The 14,230-nt window shown below is 48.5% G+C and overlaps 4 protein-coding genes across 4 annotated transcripts; 3 read left to right on the top strand and 1 right to left on the bottom strand.

Annotated features, from left to right (window-relative positions):
• Window positions 1-171: 171 nt before the first annotated feature.
• Window positions 172-1,178, top strand: BP5553_05617 (uncharacterized protein; the record flags this gene model as incomplete). The annotated part of the gene is made up of 2 exons (XM_032014240.1): window positions 172-648; window positions 699-1,178. The coding sequence occupies 2 exons, from the start codon at window positions 172-174 to the stop codon at window positions 1,176-1,178; spliced, it is 957 nt and encodes a 318-aa protein (XP_031870840.1).
• Window positions 1,179-6,395: 5,217 nt separating this feature from the next.
• On the top strand, window positions 6,396-6,866 carry BP5553_05616 (uncharacterized protein; the record flags this gene model as incomplete). Its single annotated transcript, XM_032014239.1, has 1 exon — window positions 6,396-6,866. One exon carries the CDS (start codon window positions 6,396-6,398, stop codon window positions 6,864-6,866), a length of 471 nt encoding a protein of 156 aa, XP_031870839.1.
• Window positions 6,867-9,493: 2,627 nt separating this feature from the next.
• Window positions 9,494-12,297, top strand: BP5553_05615 (uncharacterized protein; the record flags this gene model as incomplete). Its single annotated transcript, XM_032014238.1, has 2 exons — window positions 9,494-9,589; window positions 9,640-12,297. 2 exons carry the CDS (start codon window positions 9,494-9,496, stop codon window positions 12,295-12,297), a joined length of 2,754 nt encoding a protein of 917 aa, XP_031870838.1.
• A 699-nt stretch (window positions 12,298-12,996) lies between these two features.
• Window positions 12,997-14,111, bottom strand: BP5553_05614 (Uncharacterized protein; the record flags this gene model as incomplete). Its single annotated transcript, XM_032014237.1, has 3 exons — window positions 12,997-13,553; window positions 13,629-13,989; window positions 14,046-14,111. The coding sequence occupies 3 exons, from the start codon at window positions 14,109-14,111 to the stop codon at window positions 12,997-12,999; spliced, it is 984 nt and encodes a 327-aa protein (XP_031870837.1).
• Between the last annotated feature and the right edge of the window lie 119 nt (window positions 14,112-14,230).

Below are 14,230 nucleotides of genomic sequence, written 5' to 3'. Positions count from 1 at the left end.
AAAGTCTTGGTCAAAATATTTCCCCAACGGTTGTTGAGACCTTCAACATTCATTCCTCGCGTTCAACCCTTGCAAACTGAGGATTTCCTCTATGACCGCACAAGGAAATAATAGGGCTCGGTGCTTACAATAGATCCTTTTACGACTATCACCTCGGTTTTCGGTTCCACCATGGCAGGCCCAGGCACGCCGGGCAGCGGCCAAAAGTCCATGTCTTCAAGACTCCTAACAATGAAGTTCATGCAAAGAGCTGCTGCTTCTTCTCCCGCTTCTCCCTCGGTCTCTACTCCTGAAGAACCTCCAAACAAGCGCCGAAAGAAAGATATCGATTCCTCACCTCCGAGTTTCAACGTCGATGCTTTGGCAGATCAACGAGCCATACAAAAAGCTATGGCAGAGGAGGAGGCGAAACGTCAAGTGGCCCTAGATAAACAAGCTGCCGAGGCTGGGGATACAAAATGGATATTAAGCTTCAAAGATGAGAATCACTCGCCATCTTCTACACTGGCGCTGCGGGTCGTTCAGACAGGGTACGCGAACCTTGACCGTATGGCACCCTTAGAAATCAGATCTGTGGAACATGAGCCAGGGGATAAGCCGGTTGCAGTGGGACGGCGGAGCTTTGGAAATTTTAATCGGCGTTTGGAGGTAGGCACTGTCATTTCCTACCTGGGTTTTAGAGTTACTAAGTCTTGTAGAAGCAGCTAGATCCATCGATCGAGAGCTCGTCAGGATCCCAGTCTGACGAGGAAGATGAGGGAGAATCATCAAATGACGACTCGGAAGATCCCACCAATGACCTTATTAAGGGTTCGCGAAAAGAGGCTGCACAGCGGGTGCGGAAAGAGCTTAAAGCCAAAAAGAAGGCGGAAAAGGACAGGTTACGAGGACTATCAAAGGAGAGAAAGAAGAAAGATGTCAACCTGAACCGGGATATCGATGTGCGTGGTCTGACATCCCTTTCTGGATCAAAAGGTGGTACACCTACTGGGAAGGGACCTTGCCATCATTGTGATGGGCCTCATATGAAACGAGACTGCCCTGAATTGGCTAGAAAAGAAGAAGGGCCTTGTTTTGCGTGCGGTGGGCCGCATTTCAAAGCTTCTTGCCCTCAGAATAAGCGGCAACATCCTGGTGGCGATGAAGGACCGCCACGGAAATTCTCTAGGACGCGGTGATCGATCGATCTTACCAGAGTTAAAATTACCCACCGAAGAATAATCCACGAAGGACGGAAATCGGGAGATTGATTCAGGCATACAGTGCCTTCGAGTCGTTGTTGAGACTAGATGGTTTGGGATCGACACTACGAGTCAGTGTAGTTTACACGTATCCATAACCCACTACGAGCAGTGCAGACAAGAGTCAAGAACCTATCTCTTCGGGCTTTTGCCGCGGCCTGCATACCGGCTGTTCTGTAGTTGAAACAAATATCCGGGTGTAGTTGGGATATCAATAATGGAAGCTAGGAAATAAATAACACCTTAAATCCTCCCAAAATCGATCATCTCAAATCAAATTCCAACGTTAACTTGTTGATACATCCATCTATTTTAATCACGGATCACCTGACTTTCCCCCTTTTTCGGTTTTGGCTTACCTTAGATGTCGTATTATCTACGCATCTACAATGGAATATTATTGAACGCTCAATCAGCTATTGCTATGACAATCTCAGGGGTAAGGAAGGAAGTAAATAAATGTGCGACATGCAACGAAATGGTTAGATTCATTCGCCAGACCAGGCAGGATTCACTTTCTCACGGAAATTCATTCACTTGGCTTACTCCCAGTTTCAGTCTTGGCTCTGTGTGCTTGTTGCCTGCTGGATTATAATGAAATATCACAAGTTACTAATCTCAGGGGTAAAGAAAAAAGTAAATAAACGTGCGATGTGCAACAAAACAGTTCTGTGAGATTCACATGTTAGAACATACTGTACCTACCTAGGTATTCATTCTTGTAATAAATATCACTTGACTTAACCCCTTTTTCAGTCTTGGCTTTGTCGCCATGTTTGCTTGTGCAACCACGACGAAATATCACATGTTGCTGCGATGATTAAGGGGTAGGGAAGTAAGTAAATAAACGTGCGATGTGCAACGAAATGACCACACCTGGGAGTTTGCGGTGTTAATTTTCTTGGCGTTAAATTCGCCTGAAGTATATGTACGCCCGTTTACGGCCGTTACATATCTGAAAATTGGGTGTATATACTCTTTCTCAATTGCTACACCAAGTGATAGTATAGCAACAATCAGCCCAGTATTTCCAAGAGCATCCCAGAGCAGGAAACGGGGCATAGATGTTGATCAGGAGTTCCTTAGGCGAGGCTTACCCCCATTTGCTATATACCAAATTAACATCCTATCAAGCTAAACATCTTGCTGTGGGCGTTTCAAGGCATTCTCCTAAACAGGTTATGAGCTGCAAGTACTTGAACAATAATCTAGCAAACTACCGCCTAAAAACAACTTTAGAGGTCTCAACAATCCAGTTGTAAGAGCACAGTGAACTGAATTCAATCCGTTTTTAGTTGTACCGAGGCTGGCATGTGTCGGGTTCAGCTTTCGCGATATTCAGGGTCCCCCCAAGCCAGTGTCGGATTTCTTTTCGTAGGGAAGATGTCCCTTATATCAGTGAGCAGTGGGGAAGATCCGAAAACCTCAATTTTAAGAACGGTTAACCGTTGACTAGGTGGAAATCCATTGTCCAAACCAGGAGAAGTTGCTTTTAGATTTCAAGAAATAAGCTGCTCCGCTTGGGTGAAAAGTTTGAGTTGTTAGCATGCCTTATGCAAAACGCAGATATTGTAAATGCCTTGGCCAGAACAAAAGAGAAGATAAATAGGGAATGATGCATTTACTGCTTTATATTAACGTAGTAACAATGACTATTCACAGATGTATCGTGAGTGTGGGCCGAAGATAATAGCATTTGATAATGTTTAAATGAACATTGAAGACCCTGGCTCCAAAACCGAGCGATGGAGCGCACTGTCTGACGATTCGTCTTAGCGGGGTTCAGGTAGCAATCTTACATAGACAGGTCAGATACCCCGCAGTATCAGATATATGATGTAATATATTTATAAGACGAAACCTTGCAAGTGGCGTTCTTTAACAAATTAAAGAAGGCTTCTAGATCAAACCCGGTGGTCTCGTGTTGTTACTACGGAGTAAGCACGAGGTACTTAGATATTGGGACTGGGACAACGGCTGGTGTCTTCCTTTCTCCTCGTTTCTTCAACGGCCTTGTCACGGTAACCCCTAATGCATATATGTAGTACACTAGACGCCCCCTACTACGATACCTCTAATGAGTTTTGACAACTAGATCTGTCAAAATGTATGGACCACCTCTAGTATTACTGCCCTTGGAATAGCATAACAGGGCAGCTTCCGAGTCGAATATCGCTCCTTGGGAATGAAACTCACAGCCTCCAAATTCTCTTCTATATCATAATCTTTTCAGCTTATATATGCGAACCCTCCTTTGCAATAGCCCCCGCTGCTAATATTGCACTCTCAAGTCATGCTTCTAAAAAAATCTTACCAGCTGTTAAAGAATTGAAAGCATCTTTAAATGATAACTCTAACATCTAAGCCTTAGGGTGAAGTTCTCTATCAAGTAGCTAGCTAAGAATGTTCCGTGTGTTGATCATATCAACTTGTATATAATAAAAATGTATTTAAGCTATGACGAACTAATCATAAGAAATTCAATTAGGTAGTTAACTAATTATTCTTTCCTCAGATTCTATATTCATACTAACTTGCGCAGGCAAACATTCTCCAAGGGCATCATTTGAATAATACAGAACGTCTTTATAATAATATATTCTTTAATCCTGTTCTAATCAATATCATAAATGCGTAGGTGCAATCAGAACAACCTCGGACTCGGAAACAGGACGACTAATCTGAACCAGGCATATGCAACTTCGTGACTAGGAAAAATTCCTGAACTTAAACAGAAAATTTTGGTCAGGTGTCCACTAAGACACCAACAATTTATATTCCTCCATCCACAGATACTGGTAATTCACAAACCCGCACTCTCGAGTCCAAGCAGATTATTGACTCCAAACATTTCCTCTGCCGTTCCAATGCAACCACTAGGTCCCCCGAGTTTAACTTGGCTCTTATACTTCGGCTTCGGATACAAAAATCATTACTGCGGCAGAAACACACATTGCGAACTCAAAATAGGAATGGGAGGGCCCATAACACTTCTTCAGGATAACGTCAGACAGAATACAATATCACACACCATATTCAGCCTAATTGTGACAAAGGTGGCATTATATTGAGGGACCTGACGACGTCGCATGCCAGCGTGCCTAATGACAGTGATGACTACCGAATCATGTTGGCATTATGATATTAGGTAGGCTTGGCTTCTTCTCACGTGGAACGGTACCATCTTCATGATATGGAAACGGATGGGGTTGCCTCTCATTTCTAGAGCTGACACCCTGTAGACAGCGCACAGCAGTACTGTGACTAACCCAGACTGCAGCCAGCGCTCAAAACTTCCTCGTGGCCAATGCAACTTATTCGTAAGATGCGATGGGTAGCTTGCAGGAGCCCGAGGTAGCTTCTTTCTAGATCAGACTGGGTCAGAAACTTGAGCGATATCTTTGAGTTCAGATCTTGTGCTGAATAGGTGATGAATCTAGCAGGTCTTGGCTCTTCTAGTACTTGAGGGGAGAAGATCAAAACGTGACATGAACGTACATAAGGATCTTGGAAGGGCATGTACCTCTTGTATTGTAAATCTCTGCCTTTGTTGCACATCGCACCCCGTTCCACTCTTTGGAGTTTACTGGTAAGTTAAGCCCCCCTCAAGCCATCAGACCTCTCCCGCCTCTAAAACCTGGCCATAATCCCCTGCTCAACCCAATTAAATTCATGCAGCTCTTCCTCGACTTTAAAAATCTATACTCTGACCACACCGACTCATCGTCGCTTGGTTAAAACGTCTTGTGCCGCCTCGGTTCATCCGGGAACTACCGTATGCCACACTGGAGTAGGGTTATAAAGACAAGGTGTGATAGACAACTAACTACTACCCAGCTGTGTAGATGCGTGGGTGGTATCCATTTTGCCCTATGGTTCCGATTTTGTGGTTGGGAAGTCGAGTTGTGAATTGGGAGACGGACATCTCGCGGGGAAAAGGGGGGACGCTCAGGCACGTGACCGGAACGAAGTGGGTTATGAGATCACGTGATATTGCCATTTTACAGATCTGCGCATCTAGAAGAGACGCAAATGTGTGAGCGCAGCTTCTTCTGCATGAGTCCAACATGACGAAGGGGTTGTTACACTGTGCTTGCCTACCTGCCTATGGTACGCACCTATTCTTTGCTACTTTCGATGATTCCAATGGCTCGTGTTCACCTGTCCACTACTCGTACCTCCGTAATATATTAGTAGGAATGTGCCTACCTAGGTACCTAGGTACAGTACGCAGGCTGCGAGCACTGTCTGTGAGGCGGGCTGCGGGTGCAACAACCAAAAACGGTGACCAGAGGTTCGGAAAGTTTCGGGCCGTCGCCGAGGCCAAGGCTGCCGAGCGGGCCATCACCCCCACGGACCTACTTGCGCCCGGACCACTGCTTTCTGTGCTCATCGGCAAGGCAGCGATCAGGCAGCATCATGACACGGCCCAGCATGGAAAGTGCAGAAACAACTCATGAAGAATAATGAATGGAATGGAATGGAATTTCAGAATGTAGGGCTTGGCCAGAAACCCAAGGCTGTCTTGTCTGCCCGGTCCCTCGACCGGTCGTTGGCGGGGCAAGGCTGGGTAAAGCCCTTTGCTCTCTATATAATCGCGACTCGCTGCCCCTCGCTGCCAGCATGGTCAACTCCACAGGCCCATACCTTGTGACGCTGTTCAAGAGAAATATGCGTCCCCCACAAGCCGTCCATTTCGTACTTGAACGGAACGACAGGGACAAGATGATTCTTTGTCGAGTTGCCAACCTACCAGCGGCAGGGCGGTTGGGGCAGTCCTGAGAGCACTATCTCTCTCTGTTGTCTTTCATTTGTTTCTTGCTGGAGACAGTCTGGCTAAATACACGACAAGATTGAAAAAGCCGACAAAGACCTTACCTCTGTTCCAATCTCAAGCAGCGAGACTTCCGAGAAGCTCGTGTTGTGCACGCTCTTAGGTTATCGCCGCTCAACTTCATCCGAGACAACTTTGCAAGACCCAAAATATGACTCGTTCAGACAAATCTTGAAGGGCTGATAAAATTTTACAGTAAAAGTGGCGGCCTTCGCGCGGCAAGACTTTGTACAGCGCTTTCCATTCGCGGTCTTCAGCCTCCACCGCCAGTAGTACAGTCGTCCTCAGCCTCCAAATCGTCGGCGTCTAGTCGCGCTAAGATGTTCGCGGACAAAGTTATAGCTGTCCTATCGCTCCTAGTTAAGCTCTCGCTATATCCGAACCTTCGAAACAACCTCCTCGACCTCGCCGTGTCCTCTATCTCTATGTGGAACGTCGCTCAAACTAACGAACGGGAATTCGTAGCCTACCCTACTCTCGACCTAGAAGGTCTTGACGGGTGGTATGAGGGTATATCTACACCTAGCAATGATGTCATTGTTTTATTTCCGCGTATTATTGCACGGACTTGTTCCCGGGTAGCTGATACCCGACTTGTCGGTCCTCTTGGCATGTGGATAGATTCTGAGCCGGACTCGTACGTTCAAGAGACTTGTATACACGGCGGGACAGGACTAGCAAAATGGTTAGCACTAGTATTAGAAGGGGATGAGGAGGAGGGAGAGATGAGAGAAGAGGAGAATATTGGAAGAGGATTTGAAGAAGCTGGAGAACGCAGTCATGGGACATAGGCGGGGAGGATCACAGGGTAAGAGGGGCTCGATCACAGGATCGGGCTCAAGCCCATGTATAGAATGGATGAAAGGAGGTAGGTAGAGAATAATCGAGGCAGTAGATAAGGTGAATATTTGTAAGATAGTTACTCGGATCGCTAGATATTTTCGTTGGTTATAGAACAAATTGGAAGTAGCAATGTTAGCTTAGTATCGACTTTATCATTCACTCCAGGAAAAATACATTTATTATATATAATAACGTATTGAAATGACCCGTTTGAAATAGTTGGCTCGCGAGCTCCGAAATGACCTCTTTCTAATTAGAGACGGAATAATCTTTACAAGAACGTTCCGTGATAACGACATAATATACGATAGGATGATAAATATATTCAGCAGAGCGATAGGCCGTCTAGGGAAGGAGGAACAGGAAATTGCGTAGGCGAGGCCTGGCTATCAGCAGTGTGAGGCGGATTGGGGGGAACTGTACAATGCAATGATACCAAGGATGCCAATGAACGCGCGACTACTTGTATAATACATCAATTGTTTGCGATAGAGACGTTGCGCCTCATGTCTCCTTCCGATAACCTGATGAATCACTGTTCTGAAATTACGCCTTAACCTTGCGCAGACGTGGCCTTCAACTCACCCAGACGTATCGAGTCAAGCTCCACAAATTCGATCCACGCAAATCACGATGGGAGCCTTTACGCCGCATTGTCGAGGGAACAGTAAGCAAGACGGCGACGGTGACGGTGACAATGAATATACCAACGCTCTCATCGGCGAGTACTATCATCTCCTCGCACATCGTGTAGCATCGTCGTACCGGCCTCGGCGATGTGCGCATGCAAATGACAATCGTGCATGTGAAGCCGAAACTATCGCCAAGTGGAAATAATATACTTACTACTGCAGAAACAAGCTCTAATGGCGCCGTCAGCCCCGGCCGTGCCCGATATGATCAGGGCATCATAGTGGTTACTAGTGTGATTGCAAGGCCTAAAGCATTTCCCATAACGGAGCTCTTTCCGATTCAAGGGGCAGTGGCTGTTGGTTGTGAGCACTGAGTTGGCAACGCCTCTCTAGTGGCTGAGTGGCTGACTGTCGAAGTGTCTCTAGGGGCTATCCACCTCAAAACTTGGTCAGACGGTCCGGAACGGGTAGGGAACCCGTTCAATAAAAATGCGTCAAGAAATATCCACACTTGTGCCCCAGAGCGACTTCGAGAGCACATTGGGATTTTTGTGATCAGAATTGTGTTGGTGGACAGCTCGACAAAAAGCAGAGCTATGCGTATCTGTTTAATCTTGGCCTGGCTTCAGGTATATTACTGATATTAAGTTGTTCCCTTAGGTTTTTCAGGTAAGTCGCAGGTACGAACATGTGCCCTCATAACGAACGTCTGTTTCAGGCGCCAGCAATAGCCAAGGAGTCCTACTCTTGCTAATTATCTTCCCGACGCAAGGATAACTCAACGTGAGTATCCGCAGCCACGCAGGCGTCTTGTTTGCCACCAAATTTCGAATTATTTATTACCCCGCAAATCCAGGTCCAAGTCCAAAGTCATGTTCTGCACTTCGGCGTTGGTTGCCCCCTTATCCGTGCACCTCCGCTTCCCCACAGCGCGCTATTCCTGTTCCTGATATGTTTCCGTTGTTGTTGCTCGTATAGAGGGAAGTGATCAGCGGATATTTCGGCCTCGTTTCTATATCCAACCTGATGGATACACAACATTTCCATAACATTTGATTATCCATGATGATGATCGCCGAGGTGGTCGCCAACCCTGTTTTCACCTGTTGTTTGGCATATGAAAGTCGCCAAGAGGTGGTGAACGCTACCCCAGCTTATGGATGTTTCTGTGCTGCCAGCCTATCCAATTACTTCCTGTACTGAAAACTTTCATTTCGGTTTAGTCGACCATGCTCCTATAGTTGAACACATCCGGCACAATAGCAAGAGATTAGAGCGAGCAAGTGCCCTCTATAATTAACTCCAGGTAGCGATTGAGCATATCTGCTTTTTCTAAAGCTCAAAACACACGGAAGCCCGAACCGTTTTCCAACTCGCAACCCCCTCCTTTCTACGTGTTAAGTGACGTCAAGGGTAACCTTGGACGCCTTATGCCCTGGCCAAGGGCGGGTCGGTTCACACTCCGTACGATCGAGAGCTTGTTCCTTTCTAGAGCCAGGATTCCCCGCCATCTTGCCCCGTGTAGGTCGTTGTGGGCCACTCGCAAGGTTCAGTTACCCCAAAGATTTCTTATTCCCCGGCTTTCCGTTGAATACACCCTAGCAAAGAGCTCCTAGCAGAGTATCCTTAGCTGAAATTTGGATGTGCAGAGGCAATATCGGTTGTTGGCTGCAGCCCGACCCTACCTGAACAAGCACAACAGGCATCAACCCCTTGACTCTGATTCACAGAATACGGGTTGTTGTAGCCAAAGCCATAGGTAGTGCTCGTACGAGTGCCTCTTTTAAGGGGAAGCAAATTTACCGAAGCATGGGGGCAGGTCCTATACCCTGCTGCCGTCTGGTAAGTATATAATTGAGGGTCCGGACCTTTCTACAATCCTTCAAGCACAAACACATCTGCTTCGCTCTCGTTTAGTATCAACTCATTCCGAGGTTGCAAATATGAAGTCTGTCACGGCTTGGTCGGTCCTTGCTTTCGCTGGCTATGTATCAGCAAACACTTGCTATGATCTTGCCTCCAATGTCCCAGCTTGCGCAGTCAGTACGCCATTTTCCTCGTCCAAGTTAGGCTACTAATATCGAAATAGACTGGTTGTATAAACTCAGCGGCTTCCGTGGCAGGTTGCACAAACGGCGATTATGGGTGCCAATGCTCGAGCTCTCAATCTTCAGCGATCCAGTCTCTCGCCATAAACTGCGCTATAAACAGTTGTGGGGTGATGACCGCAATTTCCGCCAGCGCATCCGCCGCCGCTGTCTGCAAGTGTCTTGCTTCTGCTGGGACAGCAACAAGCGTTATAACCACCTCGTCCAGCCCCTCGTCGAGCTCTGCGGCACCGTCCATTCCGTCGCCCACGGCGACAGTCTCCAGTGCTGGACCAGGCACCACCACATCGGCATCCGCAACAGGCCCAATTACAACCGCCCCAGAGGTGCCATCAAGCGCTGGAGGAAGTTGTAGCGCGTCGAGCCCGTGCCAGAAATCAGCAGATGCTATCCCTGAGTGTGGAAAAGGCTGTCTTAACTCAGCAGGCTCCGCCAATGGCTGCGTGGAAAGCGACTTCAAATGCCAGTGTGATAAGGCCTCAGCAATCCAGCAGGGAGCACAAGGCTGTGTGATCTCGAGTTGCGGTATCAACTCCGGACTTGCTCTACTCAGCTCTGCAAATGCTCTGTGTGCTTGTGTTACCGCAAACCCCACAACCCCTTGCACTGGCTCGGCAACAACTACACCAGTCACTACGCCAACCACTACGCCCAGTTCATCAGCTTCATCTACGGGGTCACCCGAGACTAGCCCCGGCGCCTCAAATACTTCTGGAGGTTCCGGACCATCTCCATCTTGCGTACCAAGTGCTGGAACTAAACCTGATTGCTCGAGCAAAGCAGCAGCTATTCCCTCCTGTGCATTGGCTTGCTTTTCAACCAGCATTGCCAAGATTGGATGTGCATTGGATGACTATGCTTGCCAGTGCACTGCTGATAACAAGGCAGCGTTGACCAGCGATGTCATTCCCTGCGTTTCAACTTCGTGTCCATCCTCTGAGCTCGCTGCTGTTCAAGCTGCTGCTGATGAGGTTTGCAACTGTGCCAATTCACCTGCCACTGGGGGAACAAGTTGTTCATCCGAAAGTTCTACCAACCCAACAGGAACATCCGGCCCCGGCTCCGGCCCAGGGACAACCACGGTGGACTGTTCCACATCTACCACAGCCGCTGGATCAGGAGGACCGGGCGGATCTGGTGGCTCTAGTACGACATGCGTCGAGGTCCCAGCTAGCACGCCTGATTGCTCGTCCAAGGCAGCTGAAATCCCATCCTGTGCCCTGTCTTGCTTCAGCACAGCTATTGCAAGTATCGGTTGCGGCTTGACCGATTATACTTGTCAATGCACATCCTCCAATGTTGCTGCTCTCACTAGTGCGGTTACTCCATGTGTTGCCAAATCTTGCCCGTCCTCCGAGCTTTTGAATGTACAAAGTGCAGCTAATGCAGTATGCTCTTGCGCCAACTCAGGGTCGTCTGAGGCCTCTACAAGCTGCTACCCAGTTGGATCCCAACCTACGCCTACTGGGCCTTCTGGCGGTGGATCGGGAGTGCCTACTGGTAGCGGACCATCGCCAACTGGTGGCAGTGGAACAGGAAGCCCAGGAACTGGAACAGGGAGCCCGGGAAGTGGAACAACTTGTGTGGCCGTTCCAGTGGCAGCAAGCACCCCGGATTGTTCTGCTAAAGCTGCTGAGATACCCTCCTGTGCCCTTTCCTGCTTGTCCGACGGCATAGGAAAGATTGGCTGCTCTCTCACTGACTACGCATGCCAATGCACCAGCGCCAACAAAGCCGCTCTTACTTCCGCAGTAACACCCTGTGTAGCCAAATCTTGCCAAGGTTCAGATCTGTTAAAGGTGCAAAGCGGCACAGATGCGGTTTGCGAATGTGCAAACGCCGCCCCTTCGTCATCAGAGAGCACCACGAGCTGTTATCCAATCGGTTCCCAACCTACTGGTACAGGTAGTGGCTCATCACCAGGCACTGGTAGCGGACCTCCAGGAAGCGGTGCTGGTACTTCAGAGGCACCCGCCGCTCCTACTGGAGGTTCAGGAACTGGCACAACATGCGAGGCAGTTCCAGCAGCCAGCGGTGCCCCAGACTGCTCCTCCAAAGCAGCTGCCATCCCATCCTGCGCTCTAGAATGCTTCTCAGCTGCAACAGAGAAAATTGGCTGCTCTATCACAGACTACGCATGCCAATGCACAAGCGCCAATGTCGACGCCCTCACATCGGCCGTTACGCCTTGTGTGCTCAAATCGTGCCCCTCTTCTGAGGTTGCCAATGTTCAGAGCGCCGCAAATGCTGTGTGTGCTTGCGCCAATGCGCCATCCTCTCCTTCATCAGAGGCTTCTACTACGTGCTATCCTATCGGCTCGCAACCCTCTGGCTCGCAACCTCCTTCTGGCTCGCAACCTCCTTCTGGCTCGCAACCTCCTTCTGGCTCGCAACCTCCTTCTGGCTCGAACCCTTCTACTGGCTCGCAACCTTCTTCTGGCTCTGGTGCATCACCACCTGGTGGAGCTGGAGGAGCGAATGTTGGAGCTTCCGGTGTTAACTCTTTGAGCACAGCTGTTGTGAGCAGCTCACCAAGCAACACAGTTGGCCCAGTACAAGTTACAGGAGCTGCGGAGAAGAGATTCACCGCAGGACTCGGAATGGTGGGAGCAGCTGTTTTTGCGGCTATTGCTCTGTAGAGTAGGGGACTTGTTCCGCTTTCAATTTCACTTCTTATATTATGAGATTAATGGATCGGATTGGTTAGGATTTAAATGATAGTAAAATGTCCCTATGATAACAATCAAAATGGGTTTATGACATTAATGATATACATAGTCTCTGTAACATTTGCTGAAACGTCACTGGCAATGTGAAGTTGTGAAATCGTCCTCTTTAGAGTCATTTTGGTGCTCGAGTCCAACGCTGCAACTTACTCTACAAGCACTCGAAACACCAGGGTCTAGGCCATGGCATTAAATCGGAGTTTTTTTTGTAATAAAGTTATTTGTGAATATAACTAATCCCCACAACTCAGAGAGCGACAGCAAAAGCCCGAGTTGGGCCTCAACCACTAGCAACCATACCAATCGCCGTGGCGACTTCAACGGCTGTAAACCCACTCAAATCCCAGATTGTACAAGTTTGTGCCCGAATTTATATTTCTCACCAAAAATAAAGACTCGAAGTTAATCATTCTCTCTTGTCTCTTTCCCCTCACGGTGTAACGTCCATACTGGGCACATCCTAGCCAAGTATATTGGATTTATTATGATTTGAGATTTATATCGCGAGGTCAAGGTCTCTCCCTAGCCTAGGTTTTATACCATACTCATACAGCATTGAACATACACTCCCTAGTATAATACACTGCTACCAGACCCACTTGGATTCGGCATTTAACTCCTATATTTCACAGACGAGGGCGAACCCTTCTCTGTGGGCCCATTCCCTGGCGTCTTCTCGAAGGGGACATTCATCATCTTACTCTTCAACGCGACCAAACCCCGATCCTGCTCTGGAGTCCCGAAAGTCACCCCCGCAGTCATAAACTTTATATCCCCCAACGCATCCAACTGCTTTAAAGTCCGCCTTATAAACGCCACAACCATCGCTAGCTTCCTAACATCCACCTCCTCATCCGCAGCTAAGACGTTCCTCCAAACCGCCGCTGCCAAAACCGCATCACCCCTAGCCAACCCTTCATCATACGCCGCTATCGCACCTCTCCATTGCACATACATATCTTTGAGATTTTTGTTCCGCGACCCACGGCTATCCATAAGATGGCTGACAACCATCTTTTCCTCGGCCGCGTAGAAGAAATGGTCGGTGAGATGTTGTTGCCAAATCTTGGCAACATCGGGGGGGAAGCAGCGGAAGCGCGTGGAGATGAGGTAGAGGTAGAGCATAGTAACGCTGGACCACGTTGCGAATGTTGGCTTCAGACCCATTTCTAATCCAGAAAATCAGCAAAAATTCCTCTCTCTCTCTATAATTAAACAAGAGAGTGACTGAAGAGATTAATTACCATCATGCCACCACCCTCCCCCAACTCCCAAATGCGACCCATCTTCCGTCCGCGGTATCTCCGCGTCCGGCTCTGCTGCTTGGGGGACTGTGTAGTCCGCAAAAGTCGAGCATTGCTTGAAGAGGGCTTCCGTCGCACCGTATGCCGTGTATGACTCTTTTATCCCGCCGATCAGACTGGCTTTGGCTGCTTCTTCCGCTGGCGAGAGGTTTGGGCCTTGGGCGGCGCCTTCTGCACCTCCAGGCGTGACGGGTGGTATTGATGTCCGCGGGGCAGTACTACCCGAGGAAATCTTTACGGCCCGTTGGCGCGTGGTTGTAAATTCTCGCGGTGTGCTGAAGCTTATGGGGGACTTTTTGCGCTGTATGGTGCGGTTAGATAATGTTTCTTCCTCCCTATTGATCGCGCAAAACATACCTGGGTAACAAAACGTGATTGGCGCTGGAGTACCCCCAGGCATGAGGCACAGGCTTTTGAGGCCATTGTATTCTTAACTGGCGGGTAAGATTATTTATTGAAGATTGTCGTCTTGCTGCTTGGAGAACCTTGAAGTCCGAGGGAAGACGCTGTGATATTTCGTACAGGGATCAAGCGGCCCCGGA

Source organism: Venustampulla echinocandica (assembly GCF_003357145.1).
Source record: "Venustampulla echinocandica strain BP 5553 chromosome Unknown scaffold_2, whole genome shotgun sequence".
Classification (NCBI taxonomy): domain Eukaryota; kingdom Fungi; phylum Ascomycota; class Leotiomycetes; order Helotiales; family Pleuroascaceae; genus Venustampulla; species Venustampulla echinocandica.
Note: the sequence above shows the minus strand (reverse complement) of the source record. Positions and strands in the feature narration are given on the sequence as shown.